Source organism: Arvicanthis niloticus, chromosome 14 (genome assembly GCF_011762505.2).
Source record: "Arvicanthis niloticus isolate mArvNil1 chromosome 14, mArvNil1.pat.X, whole genome shotgun sequence".
NCBI lineage: Eukaryota > Metazoa > Chordata > Mammalia > Rodentia > Muridae > Arvicanthis > Arvicanthis niloticus.
This window is the reverse complement of record NC_047671.1, coordinates 61,653,211-61,668,779: the sequence shown is the minus strand read 5'-3', so window position 1 is coordinate 61,668,779 and position 15,569 is coordinate 61,653,211. Positions and strand designations below refer to the sequence as shown.

At 43.5% G+C, this 15,569-nt stretch overlaps 1 protein-coding gene across 9 annotated transcripts in view; it reads left to right on the top strand.

The window, feature by feature from the left end:
* The window catches only part of Fhod3 (formin homology 2 domain containing 3), a 400,629-nt gene extending 391,143 nt beyond the window's left edge, over positions 1-9,486 (top strand). For 7 of the 9 annotated variants that reach the window (XM_076912886.1, XM_076912885.1, XM_034518099.2 and 4 more), the window contains 4 exons: positions 912-935; positions 2,339-2,513; positions 7,033-7,194; positions 8,884-9,120. In XM_076912886.1, coding sequence (XP_076769001.1) covers positions 912-935; positions 2,339-2,513; positions 7,033-7,194; positions 8,884-8,966 — 444 coding nt within the window. In that variant the 3' untranslated portion in view covers positions 8,967-9,120. Of the gene's footprint in view, positions 1-911; positions 936-2,338; positions 2,514-7,032; positions 7,195-8,883 lie in introns of all 9 variants that reach the window. The other 2 variants (XM_034518100.2, XM_034518098.2) reach the window with 1 other exon arrangement.
* Positions 9,487-15,569: the final 6,083 nt, after the last annotated feature.

The window sequence follows — 15,569 nt, the reverse complement described above, 5'->3', positions numbered from 1 at the left end:
TCTGAAGGCTAGGGATGGCTAGAGATTCAAACTATAACATCTCGCACATTTGCATATGTCTGATAAAAAGTGCCAGTCATCCTTGATAAACTAATAATTCACTCAACAAGAAGGATGATAAAAAGCACTGGTGTCTCTTGCTATTTTAATGGGGCATCTTGTTATCTTAGATTCTAAAAGTACAGCCAGTTCTCAAAAAGCCATGTCTGGTGTGTTGGCCTGGCCTCTAGCCTCTGTGGAAATACTTACATTAAAAGTGTGTTGGGTTTAAATCAAGATACTGGTATGATTTTTCACTTTGTATTCGGAAAAGGGTCTTGAAAGCACATCTACTGATAAGTGATTGTAGTACAGTGTCTCTTCTGGTGACTGTCTTGAGGAATAACGAAGAGCTTAACTTTGTGTGTCCAAGGAGATTGTCATATATGGTATGTTGTGCTGGGGATTTTTTTATGTGTCTTGTGTGACTGATGTGTAGAAGGCTCCACAGGCTGGGCAGTGAAGGACCTAGGACTTGGGATAAAAGGAGGAGGCTGCTGATGGGCCCAGCCAGGTAAATGAAGGCTGGTCTACTTATGCCAGCTGCGTGAAGAGTATAGAAGCTTAGCAGTGTTCAGGAGGGCTTGATTACTGACTGACCTTATGGGTTTCCTTGGGAGGTTGACCTTCAAATACCTCCCCCCCACCTCCTATCAGTGTGATCTTGGAACACTGAGGAAGCACACAGTAAGTACAGAGAAAGACAGAGCCTGGCACCTTCTGACATACAAGAGAGTGCCTTGCTGTCAGTGACTGCTTTCTGTTTCTTGAACATGATCTGTCAGTGAGATTATTTCATCTTTGCTGATGTCTGTGCCTTCTAAGAATCCTTCTGTCTTTTCCATCTTGTCCTGCCCTGTCCTTTCTGGTAGACCGATGATGAGGATGACACTGAGGTATGACAATTCATGAGTGTGAAGAATACCACATTTGCCCCTCCCCTGTGTGCTGTAGAGCGACCTAACATAGTCAGCATGAAGTGTTAGCACTGTTTAGCACTTGAAAACTGTGCATGGGCATTTTCTGATTAGTTTTCATGTGATCACTAACCATCTGGTAAGCGCTTGTCATTGCTGTTTGTACCCGAGATTGAGGCACTAACTACATTTTGCAGTGTCCCTGAGCCACAACTAGTCAGTGCTCTGTGACTAGGATCAGGTGAGGCTGGAAATTGAACAGTTTTCCTTCCAGCCCCTTGCTGCGCTTTTTACGACCCAAGATAAGCACAGAACTGCACGTCTGTAATCCTAGAATCTGAGAGGCTGAGGCAGGAGAATTGTAAGTTATCACCCCCCCCCAAAAAAAACCCCACACATATAAAGGGAAAAAAATAGAATGCAGCTGGGGATGGAGACCAGTAGTGTAGCACTTGCTTGTGCATGCACAAGGCTCTGGGTTTGATCCACAGCATCCAAAACAAAATTAAAACCAAACAAGGTAACTATACAGAGCATCCCAGAGTTGGGAAGAAAGGTGAACCATGATAGTTGACCCTGGGGACTGAGGAAGGAGCAGCATAGACAGAGTAAGTCACAGATTTGTCACAGCAGTGGCTGAGAAGCAAATCTTGGAGCTGGTCTTGGTTCATGCTCATCTTCTTGTGCTTTACCCAGATGTAAGCATTGTGTGCATGTAAAGCACTATATCGAGTTCTGGAACACGCCTCTTAAAACATATACGCCCCACAGTTTTGAGAAAATCATCCTGGGTTTATAATGCTCGTTACCGCATGCATCTGCATTCTTAACGGAAGTAAAGGCAGGATTGCTGAATTCGGTTTCAGGCTGAATTTATCTAGCATGTTCTGTTCTGTGACCTGAAGCTCAACACATTTGTGATCTCTGGCAAGTCACTCGCTCTTGGAGAGTCTCTTTTCTTTTTCCGTAAAAGGGAGATGAGGTAAATTCGACAGGAATTCTCCACATTAGCATAGAAAGTGAAGCTCAAGACAGTTGATGGGCAAAGCAAATATCAGGTCTTACCAGTGTTTTGTAACATCAGTTTTGCTCTCCCAGGAATTAATGTCAGTCTCCCCTAGGTGGCATCTACTCCAGTGCAGGACGGATGACAGTGAAGTTCCTTCTGGGGCTTCTCTTTCTGGAGTTAGATCTTCTTATAGAGAGATAATTGCCATTGTTGGTATTCCTCTTGACTGACAGAACTCCACGATATACTGAATTCACACAAACAAAGAGAAACCAGAGGAGAGAGTGTTTCCCTTGAATGAACAGTTCAACCCAAGCTTGATGGCCTCTTTGATGAGTGTTCCTCACATCCTAACCTCACTTTGGTTTTGCAGTCTGGCAAGTTCTCTGGCAGTTCTCCAGCAGCACCGAGTCAGCCACAGGGTCTGAGCTACGCCGAGGATGCAGCTGAACATGAGAGCATGAAGGCTGTGTTGAAAACCTCATCTCCTGCTGTGGAGGATGGCACCCCCGGACTTGGTCTCCGCACTCGCAGCCGGGCAAGCCGAGGTAACTTCTGGTGGCAATATGGGGGCCTGGTATTCTCAGGTAAACCACCTCAGAGAAATGGTCTTCATTGCAGTGTGTGGATTACTATGTCCAGAGAGTATATGTGAAGCGTCATCAAATCCCCAGTACTCTCTATGCTGACGTATCTGTGCATCTTCTTACAGAAGGCTGTACTGGCCAGATGTAAAGAAGGAATAGTGAAAAGCTTCTTAGGACAGGGACTCTCATACTAGGACATTTTACATATATTTATTATTATTATTTGTGTGTGTCTGTGTGTGTGGTGAGAGAGCACATGGTGTTCAGAGAACAAGTTTGTGGAGTGTGTTTTACCTTCCCATCTTTATGTGGGTTCTAGGATTGAACTCAGCTTGCCGGACTTGTGGGGTGAGCACTTTTACCCTTGCAGCCATCTTTGTGTGTGTATAGAATATGTCAGCGCATACATGCGGAGGTCAGAGGACAACTTGCAGGAGGTCTTCTGTCTTTCTACCCTGTGGATTTGGGGAAAGGAACTCAGGTCATTAACTTAGCAGCAAGTGCCCTGACCTACTGAGGCCTCTCACAAGCCCTATGCATTCTTTTAATCCACATTATAAGCCAAGAAAGAACATGAAAACGTGAAGATAATCTACAGGAAAGTAGACACTAGTGGCGTAGCCCTGAGTCAGCAGCATACTGGGATGTACACTCAAGGACTTAGAATGACCGCTGCAGGTACTCTTATTTTTTTTTTTAAAAATCAACCAAACAAAAAAAGAAACACTAGATGAAAACATACACAAGTAGGGTAAGTAAAAGTGGATGATTTTACAGATAAGTAGAATTTATAAGAAGAATCAAATGGGCTTTATGAAGCCACAAAATAAAACACCTGAAGTGAGGACCATAGTGGACAGGTTTAATAGCAGACTTTTATCTGAAAAGGAGGAAATTATTGAATTCAAAGACAATATATGTGAAAATATGCAAAGTGAAGTATGCGGAAATGAACAGAACAGGTTGCAAGAGACATAGGTGCATCATGAAATAATGATTTTTTTCCCCACATGTCAACAAAACAAGCAGATGGGCCAGAGAGATGGTTCAGTTGTTAAGATCACCAGCTAGCCTTCTAGAAGACTTGGGTTCAATTCCCAGCATCCACATGGCAGCTCACAGACCTCTTTAACTCCATTCCCAGGGGATCCATGCCCGCTTTTGGCTTCAGACACCAGGAAAATACACACACACACACACACACACACACACACACACACACACACACACTTCAACACATAAAAGAAATAAGCAGACTAAGTACAGAAAGAACCACTTCATAGGCATACTGCTGACAACGACACATAAAGATAACATTTTTATAACAGAGAAGACACCACTTACCTATAGCCTGTCTGTAGAAATCATGGTTCATTTTTCAACAGAAACTATGGAAGATTTAAGCAAAACAAGAACAAAAAAAGGCAGATTGACATCTTTCAATGCCAGAGAAACTTCTCTTCTAGCTATTTACCCCCATGGAGATTACCTTTCAGAGTGAAAACAAACATTTTCTCTGTATTAAAACAACATCTCCACTGGCATCCCTGTAGACTGTTTAAAGTTAGATTTCCAAACAGGAAACACAAATGTCTGTTTGCTTTCAAACAATTGCACAGCTTGAGAAATAAAGTAAAGGTAAACTGATATCATGCTGTAATGGTCTAGAATGCTATATCTGTCCACTATGTCTAAGTGTCTTGGAATAGCCCAGTGAGTCTCCTGGGCCATTGGATGTATGAGAGGCCATGTCAGTCTTTTCCCAAAGTCTGAATGGAGGTGCAGATGTTCTAAGATCATGTATATAAGCAGGAAGAATGAGAATAAGTGGTGACTGGGTAGCAAGGAGAAGTGACCAAGGAAAGAGAAGGTACAAACAAGAAATCAATTTCACAACGAGGTCACAAGGAGATAAAGTCATCACAGAACAGTCTAGGAACACTGGACCAATGGCTCGAGGTAACCTTTAGGCTTCTCTTAACTGCTACATCAAGAAGAGATCACTGGGGATGTGTTGATGGAAGATGTTGGTAAGTTTCAGAGGGGAGGGTCACTTAATACCTGCATTTCTGTCCAGTGCTCTGACAGTGTATCAGGAGCAAGTGGCATTGAGAGAGTTATATGTGAGTTCGTAAGGATAGTTTAGATTTCAGGATAAGACACAGAAGTTTAAATCACCAGGTTAAATGGAATCAGGAGACTGCTGCATGACAAGGTTTTGCTGTTGGTGGCTCTACTCTGAGGACGGCTATTAAGAAAGCTAAACAAAAGTAGACTTTAAAAACTGTGTCAGTCTCATTGGAGGTGAACTTAGTTGAAATACCCAACAGTGGGGAGATGGAACCTGAAGAGATCACCTCCAGTAGATAGACAGGTCCCCCGGTAGCGGGATGGGATCACCAACCCACCTTCAAAATTTTTGATCCAGGATTGTTACTGTTTAAAAGAAATGTTGGGACAAAAATGGAGCAGAGACTGAAGAAATGGTTGATCAGTGACTGGCTCAACTTGGGGTCTATCTCATGGGCAGGCACCAAACCATGACACTATTACTGATGCTAGGTTATGCTTGCAGACAGGAGCCTAGCGTGGCTGTTCTCTGAGAGGCTCTGCCAGCATCTGACTGAGACAGATGCAGATACCATTGGATTGGGTTTGGGGACTCCTATGAAAGAGTTAGGGGAAGAATTGAAGGAGCTGAAGGGGATGGCAACCCCATAGGAAGACCAACAGTGTCAACTAACCTAGATCCCTGGGAGCTGCCAGAGACTAAGTCACCAATCAAAGAGTATATATGGGCTGATTTGAGGCCCCTGGCACATATATAGCAGAGGACCGTTGTCTGGCCTCAGTGGGAGAGGATGCACCTAATCCTGTAGAGATTTGATGCCCCAGGGAAGGGATATGCTTGGGGGGAGCACCCTCCAAGAGGCAAAGGGGAGGCAGGATGGAGCAAAGAACTCTGGGAGAGGGGACTGGGAGGAAGTGTGACATTTGGAATGTAAATAATTAAAATAATTAATTTAAATTAATTTGTAAATAATTAAAATAATTAATTTAAAAAAACGTGTAAGCAATAACAACCATTGCCACTTGAAGATACTGTCCTTAGCCTCTTTCATATTTATAGTAAGATTTCAAGCGCGTGCGCGCGCACACACACACACACACACACACACACACAGACCCACAATTGCATGTATGGACACATACATATACAAATACATACACACATGCACACACACGTACTCTTGGGCACACACACATGCATAAACACACACATGCAACACATACATGCTTTGTGCACACGTCTGTAACAATCATAGTTAACTAAACAGTGGTCCACTTTTCTCATCTATTTCTATCAAATTCTAGATCATTAACAGCTAGGTACTTATAAGCCTCAAAACCTTAAAAATAACAGTATGAAAGAAGAGATAAACTGCATGCATATTAACATAATATTAACATTAATCTTCATTTAACAAAAAACATTTTAAAATCATGTACCTCCCTCAGATTGGGCAAGTTGGCATTGCATTGCCTTCAACTAGGCCTTACTCAGACACCATATCAGTGGCTATGAGTTAGAGGACTCTAACCTATAGGCTTATAGAACTGGACATCTATTATCAAATGAAGTGTCAGGTATAGAGATGAATCATTTGCGATATCCCCAGTACCTTTCCTTCTGAAGAAACTCATCATCATCCAAGAGTTTTCACAAGGTCGTTAATCTGCCACAAAGGCCATGGTCCTAGATTTCAATCACCATTGGTTTCTAACAGATGTTGCTTGGAAACCACGCTTTCTACTTGTCTACAGGCAGAAGCTACCTATAGGGAGATTTGGATGGTCTTAGCATGTAGTTATTTACAAAACACATTTCCTTGTGAAGGAACAGACAGGTATTTCAGAGACCAACTATGTCAATCTCTCTAACGCTGATGGAAGAGGACAAGTTTGTTTTTCAGAGGAAATGCCAATATAAAGTGTGTATCACAAACCCTATTGGTTTCTGTGACATTGACTAGGTACTGTGACATTGACTAGCTACTAATGGAGATGTGATTCAGTAATCTTTTGGTGGCTCTGTGTATTTTTGGATGTGCCTTTCTGGATGTCACTGATCCTATGCAGGGTATTGCTTGGGTCATGTGCCCTCAGATAATCATAGGACCTGCAGGTAGCAATGTCACACAAAGGAGAAAAAGAGAGAGTTAGATAACAAAGAGATAGTAACACAGCTATGTTGTAAGAAAATACAAAATAAATGTCCTGATTTAGGCTTCCACAGCATGATAGCAGACACAGGTGGAGACAGGCTATCAATCTAGACATGTCACCAACTCTGAAACTGTCATTGATCTCTGCTGGAATCTACTTCTGATGGATGTCAGCCACATAGAAAAACAATAACATTTGCTTCTTTCCTCTCCTCTCTGAGCACATGGCATTATCTGGTTGTCTAATTTTTCAGGATCCACTAGTTCATGGACTATGGGAACTGAGGAGTTACCTAGTGTCACTGATGATGCAGCTGATGAGATCATGGACCGCATCGTCAAATCAGCCACCCAAGTGCCCAGTCAGCGAGTGGTGCCACGGGAGAGAAAGCGTTCCAGGGCCAACCGCAAATCTTGTGAGTACATTCGGGAGGGTAGGGCTGTCTCCTTGCCTTTCAATATTACCCGTGAGGTCAGAGACTCAGAAGGAAGCTCCCATCACTGTTCTGTGGCTCCTTAAGAGTACCCACCTGCCTCCTTAGCAAGAAGGTCCTATCAGTATCTACCTTTAAGGAGGGAGGGGTGCCATCTACACTTGTCAAATGTACTGTGTGTGTGCCCTATCCTCTGTAAGTTAATACTCTAGTGAGGTTTCAAAGGCCATTGAAAGCCTCTAGTACATGGAGGTAAGGCTTACTACCTAGTAGTGCCCCAGATGGTTTGCTAGAGTCTGTAGATCTGCTCCTCACCCAGCACCAGAGGCTACTTGCTGAGGTGAAGACTGGCTCCTCCCAGGACTTACCATAGTTTCTGGAAGGTCTTTTTTTTTCTTCTAAAGCTTCTTCTTCTTCTTCTTTTTTTTATTGGATATTATATTTACATTTCACATTTTATCTCCTTACCCCATTCCCCCCACCACCCAGGAACCTCCTATCCCATCCTCCCTCTTCCTGCTTCTATGAGGATGTGCCCCCACCTACCCCCCACTCCCACCTCCCCACCCTCGAATTCCTCCCTGCTCAGTGTTCATCCTTCATGAGACCAAGGATCTCCTCTCCCACCTATGCCCGACAAGGCCATCCTCCTCTACATATACAGATGGAGTCGTGGGTCCCCCCATGTGCTCCCAGGCTGGTGGTTTAGACCTTGGGGGGGGGGGGGCTCTGGTTGGTTGGTATTGTTGCTCTCCTCATGGAGCCACAAACCCTTTCAGCTTCTTTCTGGAAGGTTAATGATCAAAAGCATGGGTAGCAAGTGGTCAAGCCAAAGGCTTACGATGTAATGTTCTAGGTTTATCAGGATTTCCCTCTTCCATGCAAACAGCATTCGATTAAATCAAAGTAACTGGTTAATCCTTTGAGTCTGAACTTGCTGGCCATTCTTACCCCTCTGTCTGTACTGCACTTGGCATCTGCTAGCATTAGCTGTGGCCCAGGGGATTTTAGGCTCATTTCCTATGCTGCTGGGTCATTCATGAGGCAGCTTGAATGTCCACTGGCTTTGGCTCTGAGAATAAGAGGAAAAGGAAGCCAGGCTGGCAGAGGACTTAGTAGGAATGCAAATACAGGATGCTCCCAGTTTATCCTGCCCATGGGATTCACCCAAGGATGACTGGGGTATGACACGAAATGGTTAGCCTATGGTTCTGCTTGTCTGGATACCATACTGTTCTTTAAGGACAAAGAATGCCAAACCAAATTTCTTTGGCTCATTATACCTTGCTTTTTCTTCATATGATCTCCTTTAGTGTCTGATGGGAATTCTTTCCCAGAGAGGAAAATATCACTGGGGGGAGGGTGAATGATACAATTCTGCTGAAGACAGATGGGGTAAGATTTGGCTTCTGGGCATCACCTAGGTGAAGCTGCTGCTGCTGTCCTTGGTACTCGAGTATCAAGGCTCTGGAGTCGTGGTTCTCAACCTTGGATATACATTAGAGTATTCTGCCAAGATTTAAAATTCTAGGTATCTTTGCTCAAGCAATACTCCAAATCAACCAGTGAGTTCAGAACCTCAGGGCCTCTTAGTCACTGCCCCTTCTTGCTAACACCTCCCCCCCCTTCTCTCCTTGTCTCTCTGGTTGTGACCTGTGGGGACTACTGCAGTGCGAAGGACCTTGAAGAGTGGCCTGACTCCAGAAGAAGCCAGAGCTCTGGGCCTGGTTGGTACATCTGAACTGCAACTGTGACTTTTGTAGGCCTTCAGAAGTGTGCTGAGCAAAGGACCAGCTCTGGCTAGACCCACCCCTTTCAGGAGGGGCAGGGAGACTTGACCTGAACATCTGATGGTTAGAACTGAGTGCTCACTTCTGGGTAACACATGGCTTGTGTCACCACTGCGCATCGACATGGATCTCCAGAAATCTCCTGCATGTACTTTATCAAGTCAGCTGTGTTTCTCTTGTTTCCTTGATACCTGGTTTATTAGCTCCAAGTGTGACACCTTTTCTAGGAAGCAACAGTCCTTGTAAAGAACAAATCACTTCTGTCACAGTTGTTAAGATAACATGGGGCAATGTGATTAGACTCAGAGACTGGGTCTCCACAACAACAAAATGTCCAGATATAAATGCCAATGTTGTACACAACTGCAAGCACAGATTGTTTACCAAGTGTGGATTTTAGATGTACTAAATGTTTATACAAACTCATAAATGTACACCATGTTTCAATGACTAAATAAATAGAGATTAATGTCGTCATAAGAAATGTTTATTCTCATAGACAGAGCATCTCAAATAGCTATGCAGGTTACACCATTCCCAGCCAGCAAGGAGTCTTTCTTAAGTAAGCTCTAAGTTATTTGGGTTGTATTTTGTTGACTGAGTAGCCCCAACAGGTTTTTTGACATTCCTGGTTTAATTAGCCCTCTCTCTTCAATGCAGGGAAAGTTAGATGTTGTTAACTTAGATATATTTCACCTTACTTATGAGGTTTGGTGTGTGAGAGTGATGCTAAAATATACCAGAGTAGCTTTTCCCATGTCTGAATTATCTGACACTAACACTTCTGCCTTTTATGTAAAAATTAATTTTCTCATAAAGTTTACTAATCATCCAGATGAAATAGAATTTAAAGCTCTGTCTACAGAGGATGTTATGGTTTTTATATTCATGTCTCTCAAGTACAAGTGGTCAAGACCTACAGTGTTCAGGAGGGAATTCAACACTCTTACTGATTTCAGTGACACTGGGGTTTACAGGTGCCTAGAAAAGTGACTTAGATTTCCAGGGAACTTCCTGGACTGGCCAGATATCCTCATGGGAAACCTATCTCCCAAATCAGGAAAAGGTAAATCATTACAGTAGCTACTTCCAGAGGCTGAGCAAATGTGCCACCTTTCACAAGCGTTGCGCCTCTGTATCTGGAATGGTGATTAGTAGGTAACATGCAGCAGATAAAAAGGTAAATATTTACACTTACCCCCTTGACTGTGGCCTCCCTAACCTGTGGTGGGAGAATACTTTATCAAGCAGGCACTTACAAGAGGCTACCTGATGGATGTATGCACTCCATGAGAGCCTAGGCATGTCAGTGGGGTTTGTAGATTACAGACTAGGAAATTGATTTAATTGCCCCCAGGAAAGGACACATAGGGTATTCTAGTCATTTTCCTTTTGTATGTGAATCATTTTGCATGTGGCTTAATGGTTTCGAGGGCACTGGCTTATTGCCTCAGCACTGAATGGAGGCATGAGCTATCTCTCACACAGGACAGAGATGTTGGAATAGGAAGCTGCGTTGTCATTCTGCTTGGTGAATGGATGGATACTCAATGGCTTTCTGGTGGCCCCAGGTTTCTGCGGTAACTGGGAGAATATAATGTTCATTTTAGGGATCAAAATCTTCTAAGAAGCAAGCAAGGTTAAATAATTTCTTGCTTTGCAGCTAGTTAAGGAGAGGCTATTATTTAGAGCTTTGTTTTTGAATATTCTCATTATAGTATGGGATTATGTAGCAGGGCAAAGATGCCCACCAAACTCTGTGTATGGGACTCAGGTAGTGTACAGAGAGCTACTGGTAGCTTTATCTTCCTCCCTGTCCTCCCCAAGACATTGTAATTGAGGTGGTCTAGAGTGTGGATAGGGCTTGAGAACATTTAAAATATCATCGCATTTCCAACACTTTATTTCTAATGTGAAGATGAGTTTGAATGTTACTGAATTACAAGGAATTTTATTTGTGTGTGTGTGTGTGTGTGTGTGTGTGTGTGTGTGTGTGTTATATTCCAGTGTGTACCATGTGTGGAAACTATAGAGGATGATGTGAGGCATCTTCCTCTATAGCTTTCTATATTACCACCACCACCACCACCACCACCACCACCACCACCACCACCACCACCACCACCACCACCATCACCACCATCACCAGCAGCAGCAGCAGCAATAATCATGGATAGGTTTATTTTTTTTTTTTCTCCATTGAACCTAGAGTCATTGTTCAGTAAGCTCCAGGATCTGCCTGTCTCCAACCTGCCAATACTAGGGTTACATGGGTACTGGGGATCTGAACTCATGTTTGTGTAGCAAATAGTTTACTCACTGCGCCATTGCCCCAGCCCCACAAGGTCTGTCTGTCTCTTTTTTGCTTTTCCCCTTTTTCTTCTCCCTGGGGTAGGTGGTAAAAGACTAAAGACAGTGTATATGAGAATTGGGTAAAATCAAATATAATTTCCCCAAATACCACTGACAATTTAAAATCAGAAAAATGGCTATTTATTCGGGAATAGCAGGGATGCTGCAATCCAGGGCATGTGCTATGGGGAGCAGTGATGGTATACTGCTAAGGTACATGTGAAAGCTATGCAGAAGGAAGTGTTTAAAGACAAAATAAATATGTATGTAGCTGCAGGGGTTTACTCTAGGGGGTGACATCAGCTCATTAGTGGATAGTGTCTGTCAGGTAGCTAGTTGTCTTCATATGATACCAACTGTCTCTGAGGGCTAGTTGTCCTGGTGTGACCTAGGTATCAAGCTGAAGTTGTGGTGTGTGTGTTTGCGTGTGCGCGTGCACGCGTGTGTTCAGAAACCAGAAGAGGCATAAGATCCCTGGAATAGAAATAGAAGGTTGAGTTGGCTATGAGCTGCCTGATACGTGCTAGGAACTGAACTCTAGTCCTCTGTAAAGCAGCCTAAGCCTTGTATTAGCAATTTTTAACTTATGACATTAAATTTCTCTATAAGACCTTTGTACATGTTAAAGAGCATGGCACCTTACCTGTGCACAATGGCACTGCCAATCTTTTAGGTCATCACCACGGACACGCTCTTGTGCCTCTATAAGTGCTGGGAAGTGATGAAAGGCAAAGGTTTTGTCAAAGACACCTGCTTTTTTCCCCCAGAACCTTAAGGATTTATTTTTTGTTTTAAAAGTAAGTTACTCAAAGGGACTTGGGGGTGAAGGAGAATGTGGATGCATAGGACCTGGGAAGGCTGAAGACCTAGGTTTTACTTTCTTCCAAGTTCACTGTTGAACACACCACAGGGAGGATGAGCAGGGGTACAAGTAGCAGCTTAGTTTCCCAGCTCTTAGTGGCTTCTAGATCATTTATGGCTCCCAAGACAATAATTTATATCCACAGTCCCTTGAAATGGTGAAGTAGCAAACACTACTGTAATACATTGACTCAGCATCTCTGGGGCCTCAGGTTTTAATCTCTGAAACCTTCAATTCCTTTTTAAGTATCCTTTGCAGGTGTGGGCAGATCATCCTGGAGTGTCTGGCATGCCTCAAATCCAATCGTAAGTGTCCTTATGAAGGACAACCAGAAGACATTTGAGGAACAAAGAAGATGAAACGAAAGCAGCAAGGACTGCTGGAGGAAACAGGGACAGATTCTCCAGGACAGCCTCCCAAGTACAGCCCCAGTACTGGATATTGGCCCTATAAAACTGATACTGAGCTTCTGGCCTGCAGAAGTACACAAGGGTAAATTTATGTGTATTAAGCCATCAAGTTTGTTGTTACGTGTTGTGTTATGGCAGTCCTAAAAATACAGCACAACAGTCTATGCACTAAGGGCCAGGTTTGGAGGTAACGGGTGCTAGGGCTGGGTGAGCAGTTGGGAAAGCGAGAGCCATGATCCTTCTCCTCAGGAGGCATAACAGAAGCTGTGGGAGGCTGTTGTCCAATTAAATTTCAGTTAGCCACCATTCTTTAACTATTTCTAGTTTTGATTAGAAATCATTTTATCAGAGAGATAACGACCACAAAAGTACCAAATTGCTTCAGGAATGAAATGTCTTTGCAATTTTAAATGAAAGCTAATGGCTTTAAAATAGACAGTAAAGATATGTGTTAAACTAGATAATCAATTTTGTCAAAAAAAAATCATCTGGTAGAGCAATTGGTTCTGTTGGTTAGGTAATGCATGAGGAGAAAATGGACTTTCTGAATGCTATTTTAAAAGCTGTTGCTTATTGAAAGCATCTCCATGTGTGCACTCGATTTGCATTATTTAATAGTTTTACAGCTCTCCCATAAATTTTCATTTTACGTCTGAAGAAACTGCATCAATGAAGTTGAAGAACTTTTCCTAGACACAGGATAAGAAGTGGCACATCCCAGCATGTCTCACGAGTTACTTTTTGTTCTTTTAGAGCCTTATCAAGACAGCTATTGGTGGATACCTAGTTAGGTAGACTTCTGGGTACAGAATATGTGGTGCAGAAAAGACCAGCAGCATTCGTGGCTTCATGTGTAACCTATTTCATTATGACGGTTTTATAACACAGTCCATAAGATGAATGAAGGATAGCCAGACTCTAAAATAAGGCAATTGTCTTCTCAATTTCTAAAGTTAAGCATTTTCACAACTTCACTCATTCATTCTTATTTATTGCCCTCAAATATGACATATTTATTTGGCTCAATAGAGAATTATGTATAACCAACTTTACATTTTATGTATTAATGGTTCATGGGAGTCCATATGATTAGGATGGCTTTCTGGAATAGCACAAAAAAACATTTCACCAAATCCAGGGGCATTGGGGCTTCACTGAGCTCTGGGTAGAGGCAGACTAGAGCTAAACCCTGGGGGTGGGGGGAGCCTACAGGTATAAAGGCACAAGTGAAAACCAGACTGATGTCTTGGAAGCAAAGAATAAATGGCTTAAGAGAGCAGAACTGCTATCAGGAAATCCATAATTAGCAACCGCGGGGTCACATTATAAAGGAAGGACAGGAAAAGTAACTAACTGTATGCACTAACTCATTTAGCAGTCACAACTCCGTAATGGAGGCTATGTGGGTTTACAAGAGAATGTGTGGCCAGTGTTCTCTATATGAACACTTGGTCCCTGACTGGTGGTTCTTTCTGGGGAGGCCATACAATGTTATGTGTGGCCTTGATGGGGGAAGCACATTACTAGGGGTGGGCTTGGAGAGTGATAGCCCCCTCATGCTTCCAGTTCTCTCTGCATCATGTTTGCAGTTGGAGAGATGACCTCTCAGCTTCCTGTTCTGGCTGCCTGCTGCAATGCCCCTCCTGCCACTGTGGAGTCTCCCTTTGGAAATATAAGCAAAAACTACTCTCTTTTATATGCTGTTTTTTGGTTATGGTATTTTAGTGTAGCAAAAGGATGGCAACTAATACATCTGGGAAGACAGGATCTTGTTGGAGTGACTAAAGCCAGAGAAGGGAATTTATCAACATATTCTAAAGGTAAGAACACAGCCAAAATGGTTTGCTACCTACCTGTAGTCCATTCGGCTGTAGTGAAGGGTCGCAAGTACATAGCACAAATAATGCTACCAGAAACCCCATGTGAATAACTACTGCAGTGAACAGAGAAAAGAACATGCATTATTACTGCCAGGGCAATTGTTAAAACCCAAGGCAAGAAGTATGGCTTAAAAACTAAGTGTGGATGCTTCGTCCTTCTTAGAAAGGGGAGCAAAATTCAGGAGATAGAGGGTGGGAGGGGCTTTGGAGGAAGAGAAGAGGGAAAGGGAAAAAAGGGGGGCAGGATCAGGTATGGGAGGAGACGGGGATGATAGAGGGTCAGGAAACTGAACAAAGGTGTGTAGCAATGGATGATGGGAAACTGGGGGTAGCCACCAGAAAGGCCCAGATGCCAGGAAAGCAAGAGGCTCCCAGGACCCAACAAGGATGATGTTAATGACTGATAATGATATTAATAGCTGAAATACCTAATAAAGGGGAGAACCTGTAGAGACCATATCCAGAGGTTAGGCAAGGCCCCTGGTTGAGGGATGGGGCCACCCACTCATCTCCAAATTTTAAATCCAGAATTGCTCCTGTCTAAAGGAAATACAGGGACAAAGAATATAGCAGAGACTGAAGGAAAGGCCATCCAGAGACTGCCCCACTTGGGGATCCAGCCCATATGCAGCTGCCAAACTCAGACACTACTGCTGATGCCGAGAAGCACTTGCTGATAGGAGCCTGATATATCTGTCTCTTGAGAGGCTCTCCCAGAGCCTGACAAATACAGATATAGATGCTCACAGCCAACTATTGGACCCCAATGGAGGAGTTAGGTAAATGACCGAAGGGTTTGCAACCCCATAGGAAGAACAACAATATTGACCAACCAGACCCCCAAGAGCTCCCAGGGACTAAACCACCAATCAAAGAGTACACATGAAGGGACCCATGGCTCCAGCTGCATATGTAGCAGAGGATGGCCCTGTTGGGCATCAAGGGGAGGAGAGGCCCTTGGTCCTATGAAGGCTCAATGCCCCAGTGTAGGTGAATTCGAGGGCGGGGAGGCAGGAGTGAATGGGTAAGTGGGTGAGTGGGTGAGTGGGTGGGTGAGCACCCT